The 19,147-nt window shown below is 32.6% G+C and overlaps 1 protein-coding gene and 1 long non-coding RNA gene across 4 annotated transcripts in view; both read right to left on the minus strand.

Annotated features, from left to right (window-relative positions):
* LOC114339275 (poly(A) polymerase type 3) overlaps window positions 1–10,941 on the minus strand; it is a 131,848-nt gene extending 120,907 nt beyond the window's left edge. For both annotated transcript variants that reach the window (XM_050661711.1, XM_050661709.1), the window contains exon 1: window positions 10,285–10,941. In XM_050661711.1, the coding sequence (XP_050517668.1) occupies window positions 10,285–10,623 (339 nt within the window). In that variant the 5' untranslated portion in view covers window positions 10,624–10,941. The remainder of the gene's footprint in view (window positions 1–10,284) is intronic.
* A 2,978-nt stretch (window positions 10,942–13,919) lies between these two features.
* On the minus strand, window positions 13,920–18,024 carry LOC126892210 (uncharacterized). Of its 2 annotated transcripts, XR_007700724.1 has the most exons (4): window positions 17,556–17,901; window positions 17,216–17,497; window positions 16,644–16,844; window positions 13,920–14,855 (listed from the first exon to the last, which is right to left on the minus strand). It is a non-coding gene; the product is annotated as an uncharacterized LOC126892210 (long non-coding RNA). The 2 variants fall into 2 exon arrangements; XR_007700723.1 differs by having other exon boundaries at window positions 16,644–17,497; window positions 17,556–18,024.
* Between the last annotated feature and the right edge of the window lie 1,123 nt (window positions 18,025–19,147).

Genomic DNA, 19,147 nt, shown 5'->3' on the forward strand with positions numbered 1-19,147 from the left:
AAATCAAATATGTCACACAATTTTTGCGGAAGTGGATTATACAGCAAAACAAATTAATATTCAATGTAAATAAATAAAAACTTTAGAAATAGACAATAAGAATTAAGTTATAATCTTACATTAACATACATAATAAAAACAGTAAATAGAATGAAACAAATACTTATAGTAAAGAATATAAACAAATGTGCTTCATACAAACGCTTTATAATCCATTTATACAAATTAAATGAAACATATTAAGTATTGTGTATTTCTTTAAGTTAACATTAATAGAAATCTTTAAATATTATTTCTACGTGTATATAATAAAATATGTCTAGTGGCTGTAATCCCAGTGTACTCAGCAAAGTGATTCTAAAAAAGAACACACCTACTGCCTAAATATTTCGTGTTGTTATCATGTGATGTCACGGGCTATGGCGCAGATGACGTGCAACAGTAAGTAAATTAGATGGAGTATACATAAGTCGCAGTTTTTATTATGGAAAAACATGAACAATTATAAAAAAGAATAAAAATCCTAAAGTAAGATATCACTCCACACTATAGAGATGTTTTTTGTTGAAACACTCAATACATAGATGGGACTCTGGGTTAATATGACCTAGACATTTCCACGAATTTCTTAATATGGATGAATTATATTTTAAAATTTCTTTCATAAGACTTCATTATCCATGGATATCTACCTGTGTGCAACTTGATCCAAAGAATGAAAGTTTTTCCATCTGGAATATAGGTACTATGTGGCCTGAATGTAAACAACCATACAAAAGACTGTAGCAGTGAACAAGTTAAACATGTGTACATTCAAACTGATGTTCGGATATGTGTTCATCTTCAGTGATGAGCGTGCTAGTAGAGGTGATAAATTATCAATAGGTTTGTTCTAGCATCAGTTTCAAATGGTTTGAAACCATCAGCGAATAGTCGACCAGTGCGAGTAGAGGGGATAGCAGTGGTGACTGTATTATGTTCTCTCACTGACCAAATGTTTGCTGACGGTTTGTGACTAGTTTGACTGTTTGCTAGAACAAACCCTTTATAAATGTATACATTAACATTAGGTTACATAGTTTACCACCTTTAGACGTATCGTAGGGTTTAACAACTGTTCTGTGACAGGAGAATTTTATAAAATACTAGGTAGATTCTTTGGTTAAGCTATCGAGAAAGACGTGTTTAAAACTGCTCCGATATTTAATTTGTAAATTTCGGATAATATCGAGTTCTTTTAACAACAAAGTGCTTCTCCGACGAAATAGTGGCTGTGCGAATCGAGTGTATTTAGAAAATTGTGAATAAAATTGAATTTTTAGAGATTGCATACGGATAACCTAAACAATAAACCTGTTCTATTTGCTCCGCTCGGTTGAAGAGGCAAGTAGAGTGGGGTGCGCGGGGACCATTACGATAAGGATAATTATTAGTGTTTATTTACAAAACAATACAGTGGCGTGTAAGTGAGAGTTTATACCTTCAAAACACTGCTCGGAAAAAGGTAATAGATTTATTATATTTTATTTATTATTATATTTAACGATATGGCCACGTGTAAAGAACTGACTCAGATGGATGGTGAAGAATCTGATGATAGTAAGAGAAAGAGGGATGGAAAAAAAGACGACCAAGATGAAAACCCTTTCACAAAAAGCAGAAAATTATTTAGGTCTCCAGCTAAGAAAGATTGTGATAATACAGAACTGAAAGAAATGATGATCGCTCTTATGAACGAAGTTAAGGGAATACGAAAAGACCAGCAGAGCTTTCAAGAGGAAATTTGCAATCTAAAAAAAGAAAATTGTGAGTTGAAGGGAAAGGTAAATTTCCTAGAAAGCAGGATTGAAAAGATGGATAAACAATTTCGAAAACAAAACATTGTGATTAAAGGACATGATTTCAAAGAAAATGAGGAAATTGAAGATGCCACCAACTTCATAGCAAATCAATTGAATGTGAACGTTAAAATAAAAGATGTGCAGAAAATAAGAACCTCTCAAGGGAAACTGCCAGTGGCGATAGTAAAAGTGGATACAATGAAGGATAAAGAACTTATTATGAAGAACAAGAGTAAATTAAGAGGAACGCGGTACTTCATTGAAAGTGATCTAACACAAACCGAAGCCAGACTACAGAAAGAGTTAAGAGATATGGCGAGAGAAGAAAAAGGAAAAGGTAATGAAACGAAAGTCGGCTATCAGAAAATATGTATAAACGATGAATGGTGGAAATGGAACCATAGTACCGAAAAATTAGAGAAAATGGAAAAAAACTAAGTCTAAACAAACACAGTGGACAGATAAATACGGAAACGAATAAGGCACGAAATATGATTATGATAGGACAATGGAATGTTAGAGGGACTTTTGAAGTAGGGGCACTAAAAAATTTATCAGATACATTGGAGAAATATGAGATAGATATTGCTGCTATACAAGAAACTAAACAAAAAGAAAATTTCTGCATAGATGTGGGAAGCTATGTATTCTTCAACAGTGGAGACAATGAACATATATTTGGAGTTGGATTCCTTATAAAGAAAAAATTTGCCAGTCTGGTGATAGATTTTGAGGCAGTCACAAGCAGATTATGCAAAATAAGAATGAGGGGAAAATACAGAAAAATATCCCTTATAAATGTACATGCACCAACGGAAAATACAGAAGAAGATGTTAAAGATAGCTTTTATGAACAGTTAGAGCATCTGTTCTACCAAATACCATCATACGACACAAAAATAATTGTAGGAGATTTCAATGCCAAGATTGGCAGAGAGGATGTATACAAACAAATAACAGGGGGGAAAAGTAAACACAGGGAGAGTAACCTGAATGAAAAAGAGTAATAGAATTTGCTTTCGAACACAATATGCGAATTATGAGCACTTATTTCGACCACAAAGAAATCCATAAAGGTACCTGGGTATCACCAGATGGACAAACAGTAAATCAAATAGATCATTTGCTAATAGAAGCCAAACATGCAAGAGCCATACAAGATAGCCGAAGTTATAGAGGTGCAGATGCAAATTCTGATCACTTTTTGGTCAAAGTCAAAATGGAGCAAATAATTCCCACAATCCCTAAGACCAGTTGCACAAAAATGAAAAGATATAACGGTGCACTACTTCAGAATGAAGAGGTTAAGAAAAAATTCAAGCATAAAATTGAACAGAAAATAGAAAGCCAGACAACAGTAGATGATATAGAAAGCAGATGGGTACAGCTAAGGGGAAACATTCAAGAGGCAGCCGACTTAGTATTACTAAGAAAAAGTCAAAGTAAACAAACAGACTGGTACGATGAAGATTGTAAGAAAGCAATTAGGGACCGAAATAAAGCCAGAATAAACAGCATAATGAGAAATAATAAAGAAAGTAAACAAGCCTATGCTGAAAAAAGACAGGAAGCAAAGAAGATCTGTAGAAGAAAGAAACGGTTAAATCTAGAGCAGAAATTAGACCGAATTGAAGAAGATTTTTTAAATAAACAAGTCAGGAATTTCTACCAAGAAATAAAACGCGACCGAACCCAGTACAAAACCGCATCAAGATATTATAAGATAGATAGATAGATAGATACATTTATTTCCTTTTAAAATTTTACAATTTTATGGAAAGGGTGAGAACAAATATTTCGTTCCTTTTTTTCATCCCAAGAAACACACAATATGTTTATTTTAGGGATAAACAAAAGAAAGAAATAAATAAAAAAAAAAAAAAAAAAAACAACGAGTTATATAAGAATTAATTAAAGATACAAAGTATAATTTACGTATTTAACTATTCATTTATGATGAAAGACCTAAGTTTTAGAACATTCCAGATATAGCTAGCTATTATTTTAGCTGAATATACTGTAATGTTATTTAAGGTATGAGTTACAGTATCAATATCGGCTATATAATTAATGGATGATTGTTTCATACAAGAATATATTGGACAATCAAAAAGTATATGTTCAATTGTTTCTAACTCCTTATTGTTACAAATAGTACAGATTTCATTAGGATTAATTTTATATGTAGAATCCTTATAAGTGAACGTTAAGCAGAATGAATTACATAATCGAAGCTGTGCAATAGTTCTTGTAATCTGGATGGGCATTTTTAGGCATAAGTATTTTTGACTTAATTCGGAAAGAGCTAGGTGTTTATATAAGGGGAGAAAATTGGATTGCTGACAAAGAGAAATATCTAATTCTGAGAGCTTATTTTTAAATTTGATTAACAAGGCTTTTCTATTCAGTTGTAGGGAATGAAGGGAGAGATTATTCCAAATAGGTTCAGCATCAATAAAAGTAAAAAGTGATTTTACCTGCGCTGCCCAGTTATACCTGCTATCGGTCTCCATCAGTTGTAGTTGACGAAAAAAGCACATTTTGGGGTAACGGGAATCGTCCATCATATAAATTTTCTTTAACCAGTTTAGTGTCCACTTGAATATATTATACAAGAGTTTGACTCTGCCGCATTCTACTCTGACTATGTAACCGGGTGTGGATATGGGAAGCATAAGAATTCGTTTTAGGAATTGTACTTGAACTTGTTCGAGAACATCTACATAACGGAGTGCCCATACAGAAATACAATTGGAGATTGTACTTGTTACTAATGCATCAAAAAGTTGTAGCCTCGTTTGCATGCAGTCAATTTTAAGTTTAGCTAGAACAGGTATAAGTGCTCCAGTTGCTTGTTTAGCTTTCGCATTACTCACATCTGCCATTTCACGGAATAGAGACGAAGAGGCAAAAGTCACTCCAAGGTAATTATAGGTGTTAGTTAATAGAATGGGATATTGATTGAAAGTGAATTTAATATTATTTTTTAAGTTATAAGGACCCCTAGAGAAACACATAATTTTAGTTTTAGCAGTATTGACAGTAAGTTTGTTTTGTCTGCAGTAATCCTCCAACATTTTTAATTTTTTTGATATATCGATCTCCGAGTGACCTAATATTACCAAATCGTCAGCGTATAAAAGCATAAGAATTTCATTTACGTTATTAACATTGATGCCTTCTGCTCCGCGGCTTTTAAAAAAATCTTCGATGTCTGCAAGAAATAACGCAAATAACAAGGGACTGAGGACTTCTCCCTGTAACACGCCCTCACAAATGTTAAACGATTTAGTATATTGCTCGTCAGCATTAACCCTAAAGGTAGCATTAGAATAGAAAGATTTAAGTAGAAGTACAATTTTAGAGCTAATACCTAAAGCAAAAAGTTTAGACCAGAGCAACGCGTGGTTAATGCAATCAAAAGCCCGCTTAAAGTCAACAAACAATACAAATAGCTTGCGCTTTTTAAATCGGAGACGAAATTGAATGATGGATGTAAGAGTATAGACATTATCGTAACAACCACGTTCTTTACGAAAACCAGATTGGGATTCGGGAAGTATATTAAACGATTCTACCCAATTGACTAAACGGTTCAAAATAATTTGCATGAATACTTTAGTAATGCAGTTTACTAAAGCAATTCCCCTGTAATTGGAAGGATCGTTAGAGGGACCTTTTTTGTGGAGCATTTTTAGAGTAATTTTCGACCAACTATTAGGAAAAGTGGAAGTGTTGAAGATAGTATTGAAAAATGAGTTAAGGTATAAGATCCAGTTATTTGGTAAGTATTTGTAAAACTCATAGGGAATATTATCAGATCCTGGAGCTTTGTTGTTTTGACAGGAATTTAAAGCTAAGTAAATTTCATTGGTGGTAATAGGATTATCAAAATACGGATTCCTCGCATCGAAATAGAGGGTTGTGTCCACTATCCCGGCTCCCATAATTTCAGAGTAGAATGTTTCCCATGTTGCAGCAGGTAAAGATATGTAACTATTTGAAATATTTCGAGCTCTTTTAATATGAAACCAAAAAGTTTTTGAATCAGTAGAGTTGGAAATATTACCAATAATATTTTGTTGAAATTCAGTTTTTTTTACTTTTAATAATTTTTTATACTCTGCTTTAATAATTAAGTATTCGTTTTTAGTTTGATTTGAGAAATTGTTTTGTTGACAAATTTTGAGTTTACTTTTAACTGATTTCTTTAGATCTCTACATTGACAATCATACCACGGTTTGTGTTTATTAGGTCTGTTAGGAGCGATTATACTTTTTGACAGCCCAAGATTATCAGCTGTTTTATAAATATTATCCAACAGGTTTTTGTTTGCCATTTCGACATCATGAATTATGTGCACCCCCGCCGAATTTTGAATGTTTAGTTTATAAGACAAAACTAAAGATTCATTTAACTTAAAAATAGTTTTATTTTTTATTATAGTTTCTTTCATAGGTGAAAGATACGTTTGAGTTATAAAGCATGAAACAGGAAAGTGGTCTGATAAAGTACACGTTGTATTTACGTAAACATCATTAACAAAGTGCAAATGTGAGTTATTTACCCAGACTAAATCTATTGTACTCTTGCCCATAGGGCCGACGAAAGTAAATTTTGCAGGCCGATCAGAAATACACCTACCATTTAACAGACAGAACCCGTTAAAATTCATGAAATCAAGAAGGCATCTACCTTTTGCATTAATTACAGTATCTAAACTTTGTCTCTCGTCAAAAAAATTTGTGTTTTCAAATATTTCAGGAGGGGATACGTCATTGTCTGAAACACGGGAGTTAAAGTCTCCTCCAATAATTATAGGTGTATCATTAAATTTCTCTAAAATATTAGATAACACCTCCTGAAATAGTGACAATAAATATTCAATACTTAGACTAGGTTTAAAATAAACGTTACAGACTACAAATTTATAATTATTGCTAGATATTAAACAAAAGATCCACCAAGGTGATTTATCAATACAAACAGAAGAAAGGTTGGGATTACAAAAAATTGATAGACCACCGCTAGCCCTACCCAAGGATTTTTCTTTTATGGCAACTGAACTGGCACATGAGTAAGTAGATAAATAATTTGAAAATTTTATATTTTCGGTAATAACCCATGTTTCCGATAAACAAAGAATGGGTATATCATTGAAATCACTTAAAAAGTCATTAACACTATTAATTCCTTGTGAGTTCCAAAAAACAATGTGTACTGATTGCTATTCAGATTTCGAGGAGGCAGGTTTTACAACTTTTAGGCCAGACTCTCGATTAGGTGAAGACTCTTCCTCGCGAACTCTTTTGTTGGATAGTATTTGAACGATTTGCGGAACTCCATAAACATATTTAATAGTGAGATTTGTTTCAGTTTTTAATCGTAACTCTAGTTCTGCACGTAAATCATTTAGATGTTGACGCTGTTTAGGTGTCATATCAGAGATTATCTTAACTGAAGGATATAAATTACGAGAAATATTCTTCTTGTTTCTCAAAACGTCCAATGCAGCCTTAGGAGTCCCAAAAATAACACGATAAAGACGAGGTTTGTTATTATTAGTATTTTTTCCAAGACGATAGCCGGACTGGATACAATTCGCAGAATTCGGAGATAAGTGCGTAATTACTTCTTTAATTATGCGAGCGTCATCTTCGGGTGATCTTTCAGGAATTCCTAGGAGTAGGACGTTCTTTTCCCGCTTCAAACGCTGAGTAGTTTCGTAATATATATTATCTTGTGACGGAGTTGTAGAGTTCACTAGTTTTTCCAAGGAACTAACTTTTTCACGAAGAAGATTATTTTCATCACGAAGAGCGGATACATCCTTCATGCAGTTTTCAAGCATTTGTGATTGTGTAGAAAACTTGTTATTTAATTCTGTCACAGAATTTGTGAGAATGGATAATTTGTCCATAAGTAAATCAAACTGATGGTTGCTGAGTAGCGAGGCTGAAGACATAGATGGCTCATTCTGAAGAGTAATGTTATTCGGAGAGGCTCTACAGGTATTACAATGCCAGTTCTCAAATGATACGGATGTTTCATTGCAACCATTTAATTCTGATCGAGCACATCTTTTATGGCATAATTTGTTGCAACTTAGACAAGAGACCTGGCTATCGATCTCCATTAACAAATTATTGCAATATAAGCACAGAGATTTTAAAGACATTCTTCTAATGAGGTGCAGGTTTATGTTTTTTTGAAGTTGTTAATTAAACTAATGTATGTAGTAGATCCAAAAAAGACTTACTGTTTGATTAATTAAAAACAATCAATGGCACGAAACTATATATTTTAGAGAGCAATTGTAAACACGTCTGTACACCACGGACTTTCAGTTCTCACTTCAAATTAGACCGAATTGAAGAAGATTTTTTAAATAAACAAGTCAGGAATTTCTACCAAGAAATAAAACGCGACCGAACCCAGTACAAAACCGCATCAAGATATTATAAAGATGAAGAGGGAAATCTGATAGGTGGAATAGATGAAAAATTAAGAAGATGGGCCAATTATTTCCAGAATATATTATGCACAGACGATCAACACGAAATAGAGCAAATGCAACTACCACATGAAGAAGAAAGAGACCCAAATGTGAATGAAGAAGTACCTACCAAGGAAGAAATTATAGATATCATAGAAAACTTAAAAAACAACAAAGCACCGGGAGAAAACGGTATCATTGCAGAGTTTTTAAAAGATGGTGGCGAAGGGCTTCAAAAAGAAATCACCGAGTTAATATGCGAAGTGTGGATCAAAGAAAATATACCCAATCAGTGGAAAGAAGCTATCCTATGTCCTGTACATAAAAAAGGAGACGTTACAGATTGTAGAAATTACAGGGGAATAGCTCTACAAGATACAGTATATAAGATTCTGGCCATATTAATTAGAAATAAAATTAAAACAAAAGTGGAAAATTGTCTAGGTGAATATCAAGCGGGTTTTAGAGCACAAAGATCGGTAATAGACCAAATTTTTGCAATGAAACAAATTTTATCTAGCTCATATGAATTCAACCTAGTATTAAATATGTTATTTATTGATTTTAAACAGGCATACGATACCATAAAAAGAAGTAAAGTATATGAAACGCTAGAATATTTTGAATTTCCACCAAAAATAGTAAGATTGACTAAATGCATACTTAGTGACACTAAAAGTAAAGTTATGATAGAAGGACGGGTTTCGGATAGCTTTATCACCAATAGAGGCCTGCGACAAGGTGACCCGTTATCAACAGATTTCTTCAATTTAATTTTAGAGAAGATTATACGAGAATGCAATATCTATACTAAAGGCACAGTTTATCATCACAGGCATCAATGTGTAGCATACGCAGATGATATTACCTTAATAACAAGGAGACCTGCAGAATTAAGAGAAATCTTCAATAGACTAGAAAGAACAGCCAAGGAATATGGTTTAGAAATAAACGAAGAGAAAACGAAATATATGGTGATGAAGGGAAATGAAAATCATCTGGGACAGTCCTTTAAGATACAAAGCCGAAGTAAAGAATATAACTTCGAAATTGTCGGCCAATTCGATTACTTGGGAGTAACACTAACAAATAGGAACGAAGAGAACCAAGAAATAGCAAAAAGAATGGCGAAAGGTAGTAAGAGTGCTGGAAGTCTAAATAAGATACTGAGGTCGAAGATAATATCCAGAAAAACAAAAAAACGAATATATACAACAGTTATCCAACCTACGGTACTCTATGCTAGCGAGACCTGGACATTAAATAAAGATATGGAAGTAAAATTAGATAGATGGGAACGAAAGATCCTCAGAAGGATATATGGAGGTTTAAAAGAGGGGAATATCTGGCGAAGAAGAACGAATGAAGAAATAATGCAAATATATGGACAACCAAAAATAACAACACTCGCCAAAATTCAAAGATTAAGATGGCTTGGGCATATAGCAAGAATGGAAGAAGGAAGAGTTCCCAATCAACTAATAAACACGGAGGCTGGTACAAAAAGAAAAAGAGGACGCCCCCGAAGAAGATGGTTGGAGTCTGCAAAAGAAGATCTGAAGTCGCTGAGGGTACAAGATTGGAAAAACCTAGCACAAGACAGAAAGAAATGGAAGAAAACAATTGAAGCCTTGGGCCCCTAAGGCCTGTTGAGCTGAACTATATATATACTCCTGTCACAGATGTCTAAAGGTGAGAAACTATATAATGTAATGTTAATTTATACGTTTATATCGATAATTTTCCACCTCTGCTAGTTTTATCTCTTTTTATTTCACAATGTATTATGTTCTACATCTTTTCCGTTATTGTGCCAGTTATTAGCATCACTGTATATCAGGGATTACTTATGGTATGTTAAATTTCATAAGGAAAGTAAAACATTCATTCCCACATTGATTCAAACACAACATTCGTTAAATTACATAATTAAAAAGACAACTTACCCCTAATCTGTAACTTCCGAATGTATAAACTTTACCGCCAACTTGCTCAGCAACACTCTCTGGCATATTTTTTGAAAGTGAAACCTCCTTTATCCATTGTTTAACTAGACTAAACAGTTTCCCTAAAATGTGCATCCTCTTGTTTAATTCTTGTTCACTTTCGAATACATCAAAAGGTTTCAGAGCCTCTATTAATTCCCTTGTTTTTACCAAATCAACTGGTTTTGGTTCTGCTGTTGATATAGCAGAAGTCATTCCAAGAGTTAACTTATCTTCACTTTTTTGAAAGTGGTTCTCCTTATTGTTTGTGGTAATATGGACTGCCTGCGTTTGCCACATTGTTGAACTTGATTATTAACTTAAAGAATAAGATATGTATTCCAGTTGTGAAAACAAAAACCAGTTGTATGTGAATAATTAATTATACTCAATATTTTTCACTTGTTCACTCAATACAACACCACTTGTTCTCATTAACAAAAACAAAGGAACCTACACAGTAGGTTTGTTTAAAATACGATTATATACATCCCGAATACATTAAGTTCTTTTAAAAAGTGTGCTGCTAGAAGTTGTATTTTTTATAGAACATTTTTTTAAAGTAGATTAATAAAGTCTAACAAAACCACAGTTATGACAAAATTGACTGACTGAAATGACATTTCCTTGTTCTCAAACGATTGCGTGACGTTATTGACATATCATATCCTGTCTCACAATCTATGATCACAGTACACCAAACTTACATGCTCTACTGTCAAATGTAGGCAATTTGTATACAGAATTTGAATGTGTCTAGGTACACGCTAACGTGTACGCAAATAAAAAAGTTAGGTACACGCGACTTAACCTTCATCAAGCCAGTGACGTCATTATTTAGCTTGCGCAGTGACTTTATATTTTGGTACACGCTATTTTGATTTGATATGTTTAGTGTTTGTTGTTTGTTTGATAGAACATATTTTTATTAAGGGAAGGGGAAGGGAAGCAAACTTAATTGTAATAAAACAATATGTATATAAAGTATAAAAGTATATATTCAGGTTAGCAAAATAAATATTAGTTAACATGATATATACAAAATACTGCTAAAATAATTTTTATACGTAAATTAATTATACCAGTTTATATTGGTGTTAATTTTTGCTGCGGTGTTTATTTTTATTTATACAGGGAGTTGAAGTTGTTACGATTTTTATAGAAAATTGGTTATAACTTTGTAAATACCCTGTATAACATAGTAAACCTTTATATTTTTGTGATGTGGAAGTTAAGAAAATTTTGAACATAAAATAAAATATAGGCTGTTCCATTTAAAAAACATAAGTTTGGTCTGCCACTTATCGAACGCCCTGTAACATTCTAACTAATTTTAGTAATTTTGTAATATGAAGTTCAAAGTTTGCTAAAATTTTTGTTACTAACTTTTATTGCTATCTAGTACTATAGCGGATCTACTGAGCTTTATCACACTAATCAATCGCCCCGTATATTTTATCTTATTACTTCTGCTACCCTTATTACTTCTGCTACCTAATCACGAATTTTTGTCTCTATCTTTTTCATACTGTTTTAGAATGTTGTTAAACTCATTAAAAGAACTAAATAATTGTCCACGCTCCATAGTTAATTTAAAAAAAACACTAAACAAGAAAAAAATAAGGAAACTCTTTACAAATCAATACTAAAGTGTAAACATAAAGCGATTAGACAAATTCTAACCACACTCTAAAGGCCCCGTCTCACCATCAAATAATTGACAGTTATTTGATCAAACTTGACAGTCAAACTTGACTAGTGACACAAACTATACATACTAACTGTCACTTTGTGTCACTAACTGTCAAGTTTGATCAAATAACTGTCAATTATTTGATGGTGAGACGGGGCCTTAACACTCGCGATACTTACAGATACTTAATACCACAGCAAACACGCGGCTCAAATTAGCGTGTATCAAAAAACCCAGTCATAGTACACGCTAAATAATGACGTCACTGACTTGATGACGTTTAAGCGTGTACCTAACTTTTTTATTTGTGTACACGTTAGCGTGTACCTAGACACAGCGAATTTCAAAATGTTATTATTAGGGAGTTTTTGTGCACACAAATACGTAAACGTAACCCATCTTTTTGACATATACGCTTGCGCATTAATGGTTGAACTCCCGTATCTCGATGCGTATTACCTAAAGTAGCGCTCTGATACGTACGTGAGAACACAAGAATCTACAGGTCGAGCAAGTCTTGTAAATTTCACGATTGCGAGCCACGTTTCACGCAACCGTGTTTGCGTACTTGTGTTTCGAGTTGCGTGGTCGTGCGGAGTTATATTTACCAATTCGCGCAATCGTACTTGAGACGCTGTGTCAGGTGAGGTGTTTGTGTTTAGTTTTAGTTTGAAAATTTGTGTAACTTGATTGCTTGATTCTGTGGTGTGAAGGTGGTTAAACTTTTGTTTTATTTTTTTTTGTTTTGTTTGTTTTTGTTGTTGCGAATATATCGCAGAAAGTTTTTAGATGAAGTAATTGTATGATGAAGATAACACAGAAAATACAAGAGGGCAGCATACTTTGCAAAACAATTGTTACAATTTGAAATCAACAATTTGTTGTTGTCTTGCAGGTAAAAAAGTGACTTTTTAAAAAAATTATATCTTGGAAACTAAAAATTATTTTTATTTATAATTGAAACATGTAAAAGTATAGTACTCTCAAAAAAATTTCAGCCAAAAATATTCATTTTTGTAGAGTTGACTGCAATTTTTCGACGACAGCCCTTTTTTGCAGTGAGCAGCATAACAAGTCCAGTCTCATCTGAAATCAAAGTTTCTTGTAGTTTATACCTCTGGCTAGTGAATGAACAAAGGATTTTTTATTAGATGAGGTCATTTTTGTTTTATAAAAAAAACTACTTTAAAAATGAGAAAAATTGGGGTCAAAAATGTGTTTAAACTTATATAAAATCTTCAAATTTCATTTTTTTTAATTCCTTCGTTCGTATTCTAGCCAGAAGTATAAACTACAAGAAACTTTTTGATTTCAGATGAGACTGGACTTAGTTATGCTGCCAACGCAAAAAAACTTAAACTCTACAAAAATGAATATTTTTGGCTGAAACTTTTTTTGAGACTACCTTAAGTACTATACTTTTACATGTTCCAATTATAAATAAAAATAAATTTTAGTTTTCGAGATATAATTTTTTTAAAAAGTCACTTTTTTACCCACAAGACCTATGTAACCCCTTAAAAAAATGTTTGGAAGAATATGTTTGATGGCCAAGATGCATACATATATTTAGAAGGAAAGTTCCTGATTTCTGTAGTATAATACATAATACCGAAGAGGAAGTAGCCCTAAGCGCCGGACTCCACTTGCGATTTGTAGTTGTGAAGATTGAACACATTCTTTCAAATAGAAGTCAATCCATGATTATTTAGTCACAAATGGATTGACTTGTATTTGAAACAATGTGTTCAATCTTCCTGATTACAAATCGCAAGTGGAGTGCGGCGGTAATAACACCAAAATATTCCATATAGGTCCATAGAAGGTACACAGACATTGAAAAATTCCTGGAATATCCCCGAAAACATGTTCCCTGAACATCCCAGGAAAATCCTGTGTCAGCATTTTAAACATTACCTGAATGTCTTATTGGAACATTCCATGAATGTCCACGAATGTTCTCTGGACATTCAAAATATATTTTGTAGACATTCCCTGGATATACCAGAAATACAGTGATGAGCGCTCTAATAACCGGCAAAAGCACAAAAGATGTATTAAGTAGTGAGATAAAAAGACATGAAACTAGTTGAGCTGGGAAATTTAGCGATATTAACTTATACATTTAGATTGTATTGATTGTGTACCACCTTCAGACGTATCAGACGAGTTTGGAAACTACCACTGTCACAGTGACAGTTTTAGTTGACATACTCCTCTGATATGTGTAAAGGTGGGATCAATATAACGTAAATTTAAAGGTTAATTTCGATAAATTTCCCAGCTCGACTAGTTTCATTTCTTTTTATCTCACAACTAAATATGTTGCCCATATTTTGCCAGTTATTAGGGCACTTATCACTGTACATCCTTGCTGATGTGACAATACCTCCTATCTGTTTTTTCATGAGTTTTGTATGAGAGATGGAAAAACATGTTTTAAGGTCACCTCCTGTGTTCATATGTAAGTTTTGACTTGTTTTGTAGTTCATAGATAGTTTAATTTACTACAAAACAAGTCAAAAAATATCATATGAAAACAGGAGGTGACTCTAAGACAAGTTTTTAGTCTCTCTTACAAAACTCATGAAAAAACAGATAGGATGTATTATTACATCACTGACGATATGTGGCCATACCAAATAATACATCCTTGATAAATATAAACATTTTTATTGAACAAAATCTTTTCATACATTTTTTTAATGCAATTTACTGATATTCCTAAATATTTCAAAAAAATGTGTCCCATTTGCTTTGTAAACCTTTCTTTTGCCTTTCATAGCCACATATTCCGTTTCCTTCCTGGTTTTTTGTAGACCACTTCTCTCAGCTGATTCTAAAAAAAATGAAATAAATGGTAATTTTTCTATCCTTTACAATTAACAATCAGAAGAAATATTATTTACAGATAATGATATGCATAATATTAATAGGTTTGTTCTAGCATCAGTTTGAAACCATCAGCGAATAGTGGACCAGCGCGAGTAGAGGGGATCGCACTGGTGACTGTATTATGTTCTTTTACTGACCAACTGTTTGCTGATGGTTTTTGACTGGTTTGACTGTTTGCTAGAACAAACCTAATAATAATAAATACTTTGTATTTTGACAATGACATCTGATGTGGAAGTCAAAACATTAATAAAATTATTTTTTCAAGTTAACTTTCACATGCGCGTCTTAAAATTGTACTTTTAATACTTATATCATAAATAACTATTAAAACTATCTTAAGAGGAAACAGTATCGATCAACAGGTAGCGAAAATGTGTTCCAAGATTGCAGCTGTAATTTTGAATATTTTTCAAGATATTTGGCACACATATTCGTAATATAATAAAGAATGGCGGTACAGAGCCCAATTTGAAAAATATATTATTATGTGGAAATTACTCTGTAATTAAATACAATATAAAAAAAAAACGAGCTTGTACCGCCATTAAGAAGAACAAAAAAATACACTTTCTTCAAATACAACTTTTTTATCCGATTTTGTGTTATTTTGGAACTACTAAAATTTTTTATTTCATTAGTAGTTCCAAAATTACACAAAATCTAGGCATCGGATAAAAAAGTTTATTTGAAGAAAGTGTATTTTTTTGTTCTTCTTAATGGCGGTACAGGCTCGTTTTTTAAATATTGTATAATTACAGAGTAATTTCCACATATTAATATATTTTTCAAATTGGGCTCTGTACCGCCATTCTTTATTATTTTACGAATACGTGTGCCAAATGCCTCGAAAAAATATTCAAAATTACAGTGACAATCTTGGAACACGTTTTGGCTACCTGTTTATCGCTACTGTATTACCTTAAAACATTGTAATTTGCTAAACCAGTATATTTTACTCTACTACTACTCTACTAGCTACCTCATTTTCCACTGTTTCTAAAGACTTGTTTACATGGGTAAAGTTTTGAGGAGAGTAGAGTAGCGGTAGTACTCTACCAAAAATGGCTTGATACCATTCACATGAGGAGAGTACAAGTATAGTACTGATGCTAGTATAGTGAAACCGATTTTTGTATTTTTAAACACTCTTGATTATAAGTGCACCTTAAATTCTTAATTTTTTGCTTAAGCTCGTTTACTCCAAAGCCCCCTTTGCCATTCTTTCGACGATTTCATCCTCCGCAGCTTGCTGCAAACTTTTATTTCTGTAGTATACACTACCTAAATTCCATAAACACTGGTATTCGCCGTATTATAGCTCTACAAGTTTTAAAGTTTCATCTTCGGTGAACTTCATTTTCACTATTTACACAAAACACAATTCCAGCCAGAATGACAGCGCCCCCATGTACTCTCCTACCTACTCTATTCTGCCATAATTGAGCGTGTTCCATGGGTAGAGTGTGCAGCTAAGTAGACATTTTGGCAGTAGTGGTGGTCATAGAGTAGTTACTTTGCCATAGGTTGCTAGTCACTCTACTTTAACTCCAACTATACACTCTACCAGCTATTCTACTGTGCTGAGCATTTTTACAGGTAGAGTTACTCTACTCTATCAAGTACTTGCATCATTACTCTACCTGTGTAAACAAGTCTTAAATCTACTGAATGAAAATCTACTTAATCTTAATCTACTCTTAATGAAAAATGTCTAAAATCATTTACCCACCTAGTATTATTGTAGAATTTAAGACAGTCCAGTGCCTTATAAATAATTTCAATATGAATATTTTTGAAGATATTCTTCTTTAGCGACGAATCGATTGAGGGTAAAATTGTACATTTACCGCGCGCCTGCGCACACTGACAGTATGTAGTTCTGACAGTATTGTAGTTCATTACTAATCTTTCAAGATAGGTATGTATGTATCTGTAACCGTGCAAATAAGTCATTAAAAGAATATATTAGTGGTTTTAGGAAATGTATTATTTATTATAATTCTTGTGCTTTTGGATTAATAAAATATTATGTAAGCATAACATTTTTACACTATATGTCGCCGTGTTGTGTAATTATATCCGAAACTTACATATTTATTTCTAGTGCCTCGATGGAGTAATTAGAAATGCGTTAGCACTGAGATTGGAAGGTTGCGGGTTCAATTCCCGGGTGATTCATATTTTTTTTTATTTTTGGTTGTTTTAATAAAAATTTTTTGAAAGTGGTAGATAAGAAAGTTAGTTTGATTTTTAAATAAAATACAAATAACCTTTTAAGTATATTTACTTCGTTTAAATTACCTATTATATAATAGAAGAATATCTTCTTACGTGCGTACATAGTACACACACATTCATTTTTTCCTTTAATTCTCCTTTGATACCACTCCATTTTAGATTTTGGGGAACTTATTTCATTGTGTTTATAGCCCATATTTATTGAAGGAACCCAATCTGGAGATTGTTATTATCGATTAAGTCGGCTTATTAGTCGGGGAACTTATTTCATTGTGTTTATAGCCCATATTTATTGAAGGAACCCAATCTGGAGATTGTTATTATCGATTAAGTCGGCTGGTTTTCCTATAAGATTAAAATGTTAACATCTTCAAAAATCGTTACTGTTGTAATTGTAACTTACCAGATATAAAATGATTACAGCAGACAGGACAGGAAAATTTTCATTTCGCTAGTAAAACCTGTACATTGTATTGCATTTAACCATTGTTGTCTCTCAGATACCTTATTTAGTTCAGTTTAAAAGTGAACTTTATCACAATTACTTTGCATTTCACACTTCAAAACACAACACCAATGAAGCATATTATCTTTCTAGATTAATACTTCCAGAGAAAATGTTAAATTAATCTTTGTACAACACAAAATTACAAAGAAATACAACTAAAATGATCTAAAACTCATTAAGAATAAGAACAGATAGAATAAGATTTATCTTTTACACCCAGTAGCCATATTGACAATATTGATTTAATTTTGACAGCAGGTTGGAACGTTGGAACGGATTTAAATTTGGTAAATATAACTCCCCACGACCACGCAACTCGAAACACAAGTACGCAAACACGGTTGCGTGAAGCGTGGCTCCCAATCGTGAAATTTACGAGACTTGCTCGACCTGTAGATTCTTGTCGTGAGAACGCATCCCTATCGAGACGAAAGTCACCGAATGCACACGAGGATCTTGCCCGATTGGCGATTACCTACCAATGGCTACCACTACCAAATGAACATTTCATCAGCGTAGTACCCGTTTATAAATATTTAAGGTTATATTGGTTATTGGTTCTATTTGAGTAAAATTATTCTGTGTTTGTAATTGGAAATTGGAACTTCATAATAGATTTAAAATTTTATTGTTTTCAAGTTGTCTATTAATAAAGCAAAACAAACAAATCTTGTATTAATTTAAGAAATACAGTGATCACCACAATTAATAACTTGATAAATAAATGACCTAATTTATGTAAAATTTTCAAATAAATATGAACAAACTATTTACATTATACTGGAATTCTGATGTAGGTACAATAATTTACAACTAAAAAGTAGGTATAAACAAAAATAAAAAAATTTTAACCTAAGGAAAAATAATATTTTTATATTTAAATAGAAGCAATAAAAACCATACAATTTCATCATTAATTTATCTTTTTTTACATTTGTATATTAATTGTATATTGTGTGAACATTGTTTTATTTTTTTAATGTCAACGGAATTTAAAAATTACTTTACGATTTTCTTTACGTTACGTTAAGGCAGTCACAAAAACTACCTATTTTAACGTTCATCCTCTACGACACGTTAGTGGCTTTACGTATACGGAGATGCGTTACGTTACGTAGCAACAAAAACTCCCTTTTATTTGAGAATTTGTGACTTTTAGAAACTCATTAGTTCCACAGATCACCTACCTCCTCTAGATGTTTCACGATAATTTTCAGGCTAATTTTCACAGATCCGATATCCGAAGACACGAAATACGAAATTTTTTCGTACGATTATATTTGATTGTCGTATCCGAAATTTTTTGACATTTGTGTAATATGTCAGATTATTCCATGGATTGATATTTGATACAAATGTTTGCTGTTGGATATTGAACAGGAACAGATAGTTTTATTTCGATTTTATTCTTATTATTGTTTGGATCATCATGGATTCGTCAAATTATCTGTTTGAAGAGGATAAAAATGTGAGTTATTGTTAGAAGT

Source organism: Diabrotica virgifera, chromosome 9 (genome assembly GCF_917563875.1).
Source record: "Diabrotica virgifera virgifera chromosome 9, PGI_DIABVI_V3a".
NCBI lineage: Eukaryota > Metazoa > Arthropoda > Insecta > Coleoptera > Chrysomelidae > Diabrotica > Diabrotica virgifera.